At 39.3% G+C, this 6,668-nt stretch overlaps 1 protein-coding gene across 4 annotated transcripts in view; it reads right to left on the reverse strand.

Moving 5' to 3' along the window:
- Nucleotides 1–423: 423 nt before the first annotated feature.
- The window catches only part of sytl5 (synaptotagmin-like 5), a 43,579-nt gene continuing 37,334 nt past the window's right edge, over nucleotides 424–6,668 (reverse strand). For all 4 annotated transcript variants that reach the window (XM_008401870.2, XM_008401877.2, XM_008401863.2 and 1 more), the window contains 3 exons: nucleotides 3,150–3,288; nucleotides 1,851–2,059; nucleotides 424–921 (listed from right to left, as the gene is read on the reverse strand). In XM_008401870.2, the coding sequence (XP_008400092.1) occupies nucleotides 779–921; nucleotides 1,851–2,059; nucleotides 3,150–3,288 (491 nt within the window). In that variant the 3' untranslated portion in view covers nucleotides 424–778. The remainder of the gene's footprint in view (nucleotides 922–1,850; nucleotides 2,060–3,149; nucleotides 3,289–6,668) is intronic.

The following is a 6,668-nucleotide window of genomic DNA, read 5'->3' on the forward strand; positions in this document are numbered from 1 at the left end:
TATATATATATACTATAAATAGGTCTTCCAAGATATTTTCCAAAAATGTAGCTTAAGAGTTTTTCTGGCTCCAGTTTGCATCAATGCAAAATATTTATGTTCTTCACAAATCTTACTGGGGTTTTCTACAGTAAGTTCTCTGGTTTCTTCTACTGTCCAGAATGATATTAATCATAGAAAGGAGGGTGTATGAATAAATGTATCATATGTCCTCTTGTAAAAGATTTAGCTGCTTTCCCCCTAAGTATGCATCACTGGCAATGAGATATATACAAGCAACAAGACTTTGTTGCTCATAGAGGGAATATATATATATATATATGTATAGTATTAACCAATGCCTCATCTAAAACACCTCTAATCATTTCGATTAGCTGTTGCTACATGCAGGAACGACCCACAGACGAGACGAGGACAGAGACATCAGGAGGAACCATGTGCTTATCTATAAGTTACATGAAGTTAAATACAACACGGGTTTTCTAAGAACAGCAGCAAATGGCAGCAGTGCTTGGTCAAGACAGATGCTTTGGGAGGAAAGAGGGGCACATGTGGGTGAGAGAGTAAGGCATGACCGGCTGTGGTGGACAGGAGAGGAGATCTGAGCAAGAAAGAAAGAAAGGAAGAAAGCACAAAGAGGAGCGGTTCCAGTTGAGTCGCTGCTTGCTTCTTTTCTTGACCGATCGACCTCTCCAGCTCTCTCTCCACAACTTCAGGCCGCTTCCTCTGCTTTTCTCCCTCCCTGTAATTCGCTCCTCCGTTGTGCTGCGGTCTAAGTTCATGTGTTGCACTTGCGCATGGTCGACCGCAGCATCAGAGTGCACTCTTGAGGAACCTCTGGGTTTTCAATCATGCGCTGCCAGACCTGCTGCTCTTCCCCATACGAGTCCATCCAGTCCACCTCGTTCCCGTAGCTTTTGCCTTCAGGAAAACGAGACAAATATTTGGTTCAGCTTGTTGGAGCATTTAGAGATCCCAGAGGATGTTAATGTATTCCAGCTGAACATAATTGAAAGACAATATTTTCATTTTTAATGGTTTTGGTTAAATTACATCAGAAGGTATAAAATAAACCATGTCGCATGTTTTACAGTCATGTTTAAAAATCGGCTCCTAGTTTTGATCTGAAATATGTCGCGTCTAATTTTCAATATAACTTCATTATATTTTACCATCAAAAACCTTTATGTATTTTACTTGGTTTTATGCAGTTTTTAGAAATTGTACTCAAGTACATGTAAGCCAACTTATTTTTAATTGAATAAAAGTTAGAAGTATCCAAGAAATCACTCAAGTAAGAGTAAAAAACATGTCAGTGCAACTTTTTTGATTACATGCAAAATGGATTATGGTGGAAAATTAGCACTGAAACACAGCAGTGATGCTTTTCTACATCAGATTTGATTGGAATATAATGGAAAAACCTGGAAGAAAACTGAAAAAAACTTTTACCAGGCTTTTGACCCCAAGGAATAGTTTAAATTAAAGCATATTTATGTGGCCCAGTCAAAGCCCAAATCCAACTGAGAGTATGTGGCAATTGATGTTCAGAGTTGCTTTCCATCCAGTTTGGCATCTGAGGCCGTTTCTCAAACATATCCAAAAGCTTACACAATAACAAAGCTGAATATCTCAGGGGGTTGAAAGGCACATTTCTGAAAAATATATATGACTTTCCATCCACATAACAATGTTGTTGATTCATGCTGGTCTAGTGAATCAAATCCCAATAAGATACACTGACATTTCAGCTCATAATGTCATAAAAGTCCCCAAAAGGCCCAAGGAGTACGAATAGTTTTGCATAGAAGCTAACAAGCAGATTGTCAGCTGGTGTTTTCCTCTCCTACCTGTTCCCGCTCCCAGCCTGACTCCTCCTAGGAAAACATTGCTGGACAAAGCCTCTTTGTCCCACACGGTCAGCTCCAGGCAGATGTTGTTGAGGTCTCCGTCCTGCAGGCCGCAGTAAGTGAAGGTGTGGTTCCACTGCGGGTTCACGGTGCGCCGCTCCACCGCCGTCTTGTGCTTGGTTGACTTGTTGTTGTCTGGGAGGAGGTACCTGTGGGAGAAAGTTTACAGCTTCTCGTTACTCTGCTGTGCTGCATGCACAGTTGAACACGGACCGGCGCGTCTCTGTTATGCGATTCTTAACATTTGCCATCAGAAAGTGAGTCAGTGAACACAAAGTAAAGATTATTTAGGGCAAAAATATTGTCTGTAGCAGCAAGTAAGCAAAAAGTAAGAATCAAAAGATGGGGAAAAAATGAAGTGACAAAGTCTTAAAACATGAAAATGGTTTAAAGAAAAACATACAAAAAGTTAATTGAATGTGAAAAAACACAAAAAAGTTAGAATGATTTCTCTTTGAAGTGTCTTTCAGTGTAAATGTTCAAGGTCACCAACAGATAAGTAATCTCAAGGCAACAACAAATAGGCATAGACTGAGACAATTAGCATAGAAGAAGGAAAAGGACTAGATACATGCAAACAATTGACTAAGGCTAAAATGAGTACTGAAATAATGAAACATCACATAAGATGAGGAGAAGCAAGGGCCAGTAAAAACCCTTTATAAAAAGATTTTTACAAAATACATTGATTGAAAAACACTCATAAAGAATGCAAAGACATTTTTAATGTTGTGTTATTTACAACACAATACTGATGGAGGTTACTGATTAATCAGAGTAAAGGTACATTTAACATCTTTTTTTCCCCTTTTTTGCATCTTGAACATATTTACCAGGTTGGTAATTTAGTAAAAATTTAACTGGATGGTGGATTTTTTTTACAATAAATATATGTTCATATAAAGAGTGTAAAAGTGTTATTTTTCAGAAAATCTGAATCTCTTCTGTTAGATAATAAAGTAAAGAACAGAGTCTGGAAACTCAATGATTTTTCCATACTTTTTTTTTTTATCCAGATTTTTAGTAATAAAATCCAATTCCATACTTTCCAAGCTATATAATATCCACTTTTCCACAGGAATCCTGCATATATTAAGATTTTGTCTTGACAAATTTCATAATTATGCATCCATTATGCAGAACAAATGTCAACACCCTTATGTGTCTGATCGTAATGTGTCCCCTCAAATATCCCAAGCGCCGTCCTGAATCTCATCTCACCCTTTCATCTAATCTCACCCTTTCACAAACGGATCCGAAGTGCCTCCAGACTTGACCGCTGTTAGGTTTTTGGCCCCTTTGACCAGCAGCTCGACCATGCCCCCTTTAGGCAGCGTGAAGCTGCTCGCCTTCTTGCCTTTCAGGAAACTCTTCTTCACTGCAAACCCACGAGAAGACACAGACAAAAGTGGAAGAAAACAGATTTGTCAGCACACACGACTTCAGTGCCGTACTTCAGAGACCACTGGGAATAAAAAAGCTGCATGTTTGAAAGATTTGATCTCAGATGTGAGGGAGTTCTGTTTTTAGCTGCTGACAACTCAAAAAATGAGTCATAAATAAAAAAAAAAACCTTACAAGAAGAAATGTGTTTGACAACTCTCGGAGGACTCAACATTTCTACACCTGAAAACAAAGAACACAAACTAAAAGACACATTCACACACATTGATCACTTTGGCTGATAATTAAACTGTCTGTAAACGCGAGGATTAAAAGCTTTAAAGGTCCCATGAGAAATGAAAACGGTGTAGAGAGGAGTTCTGCTCTTTAGCTCTACAGTGAACAGAAAATGTGACAGTTATTGGGTCTAATATTTCAGAGTCTTTATAAAGAAAGTCGGCGTCTGGGTGACCGATGACCCTTGAACCTTTCCATATTAATCAGAGCTGTGAGTGTGATGGCTGTCTGGATGAATAAGTCAAAGGAAGAGTGCGGCAGACGGCATCCAGAGGTGTGAGGGGTAAAACAATACCCCCATTATTAAGAATGGACCGGCTTGACCATTTCTGAAATAAACAGTGGTCAGATATCCATCCAGAATTTTGCCAGAAGCCCATTTATGTCGACTAAAAGCAAATAATCAAGGTGCTATTTATTTATATTTGTGAGCCAGTATGTATAATTTTGACCAGCATGAAATAAAGAAAGTCCACAATAAATTCAATAGTTTAGAAAATGATTAAAGTTGGTGTGTTAGCTTTCTGCCCTGGAAACGGAAACGCTCAAATATCTCTTTAAGCGCGCAAAACGACATCACCTGCATTTTAACCTTTCATGGTCAGTTTCAGTCATTTAGGATTTCATGTTAATAGTTAATAGATAAAATATGCCATACCTGAGCCTAAACTATTTGAATAAGACAGAATATTCATTGCACAGTTTTCATTACATTTCGTTTTGAATCATATCTAGAAGCAGGGCGGTGACATTTCCCAGGAAAAGAAACAAACAAACAAATCCCCAGCTGTAAAAAAAAAAATGTAAGCAAACTTTCATCAACACAGGCAGCTGGAGATTACAGTAAAATGACATTTTTAAATGCAGCAGGTGGTGGGTGAGGATTCAGCTGTGTTTAATTTACTGCGGGAAGGTTTAAAGAACCCTGTGCCACAAGGTCGCGGTCTGAAAGCTTTCCTAAAACAATTAAAGCTTCTCACTTTCACCTTTCAGATTAATTTCTGGTTAATTTCTGGTTAGCTGCAGCTGCGCAGTTGTGTCACTGTATAACTTTATTTATCAGTACTGATAAATTACAGCTTTGCATGAGGCTTTGAAGGGGAGCAATCCACAAAAAGCAGGGGTAAAGTGATGGTTGGAGCGTATACTTAGGCTTAAATCAGTGTTTGCATGGGCGTATGCGTGCGTGTGTGTGTGTGTGTGTATTAGGCTTCAGCATCTGTTTATTGAAATGGATTAGAGTTTGTCCAGGCTAATGCTTGTTCAGACGGTGCTGATTGCAGACAGCTGCAGGTAAAACACAGAAAATACCTAAGTATCTCATTTACATCCAGTTCAAAATGATGCTAATTAGAAAAAAAACACATTGGACTGCAAGTGTGAAAACCTTTTTTGAGTCGAGTTTTGTCCTTTCTGTTTTACAAATTAGCATTTTCACATCCGACTTGCTAAAAAAAACCATCAAGATGCTGGAAGATAAGGAACAGAAAATAATCTCCAATGTTTTTCTCCGGCTTTGCAACAATTAGTGATGAGATGAGAGTGAGGAAAGGCAACTTTTTAATAGCGACTTGTTGGGTCAGATGGAACCGAGTGTTTAATTATAGTTGGGTTAGGAGAAAACTGCATTCATGCTTGTTAAAAATGATCGGCTGGCTGGTGGATTACTCATTATTACAAGCTCCTGCTGCGCTGCCAAACAGCGTTCTCACCCTCAAAGCTTCTTTTTATAGATCAGCAAGAGAAATAATAATAACTTCCAGAAAAACAAACTACCTGTTTCAAACTAAAATTAATTTAAATCCCAGCCCGTTATGAGTTTTGCAATTCTGGTCAAAAGTTGACATGAACTCATCATGGGTGTGATTGCCATATTATTTTCTTATTGATTTATTTTAGTACTTTTGTCCGAGGAGAAAAGCTGCAGAAGTTTGAGCGGCTATTATAGATTTTGCTCCAATCCACTGTCAAAACTGGAAACATTAACTAAAAGCAGGATGGCAGGATGTCACTTTGCAAATGGCATCGCATGTTTTTTTTTGTAACATTTCACAAGTTTGCAATGTAAACCTGGCTAGATTTGATCAATCATCTCGGGAGAACATGGAGAATAAGCAGAGTTTATTGGTGCAGACCTGGATTTAGAGCAAATTGTCCAAAAGCTTAAGGCCAATCTGCCAAACAGTTGCATCGTTTTGTCTGACCACAACATATTTTCTCAGAAGGAATTTAGTGTGTCCAGATGTGCAGCTGTACGTTTTAGCTGAGCTTCAGATGCCAGTTTTGGAGCACAATTTTACATTGTGATGACATTGTGAGTCATTTAACTGTAGTTATGATAGGTTCAGATTTTGACCATAATTGGTCAAAAGCACCAAATTTCTGGGGGTGCACATCACTAACGACCTCTCCTGGACTGTGAACACCGCGTCTCTAGTYAAGAAGGCACAGAAACGTCTGTATTTCCTGCGGAGGATGAGACGAGCACACTTGCCCCCACCCATCCTCAAGACGTTCTACAGAAGCACCATAGAGAGCATYTTGACCAGCTGCCTCTCTGTGTGGTGTGGTGGTTGTAGCGTCTCCGACTGGAAGAACGTGAGGAGAGTGGTGCGGACAGCAGAGAGGATCATGGGGGCCACCCTTCCCTCCGTTCAAGACCTTTCATCCCGGCGCTGCGTGTCCCGAGGYCGAAACATCGTCAGAGRCCCTTCACACCCACAGCATGGATGGTTCTCCCTGCTGCCCTCTGGAAAGAGGTTTCGAAKCATCCGGTGCAGGACATCCAGGTTCCGAAACAGCTTTTTTCCACTTGCCATCAGACTGCTGAACTCCCAACCGTATTGCWCTTGAAAATCTGGTCTCCACATTATATCTGCCTCTTGCACAGAACAAAGAACTCTTTTACTGTTATTCCTTCACTCTATATTTTTTATATTTATATACATATTTACTGTCCTGAGCTGTATGCAAYGAAATTTYGTTTTGTATTCACCTTGTGTATGCAATATGACAATAAAGTTTTAACTAACTAACTAACTAACTAACTAACTAACTAACTAACTAACTAACTAACTA

This window comes from Poecilia reticulata, linkage group LG2 (genome assembly GCF_000633615.1).
Source record: "Poecilia reticulata strain Guanapo linkage group LG2, Guppy_female_1.0+MT, whole genome shotgun sequence".
Classification (NCBI taxonomy): Eukaryota; Metazoa; Chordata; class Actinopteri; order Cyprinodontiformes; family Poeciliidae; genus Poecilia; species Poecilia reticulata.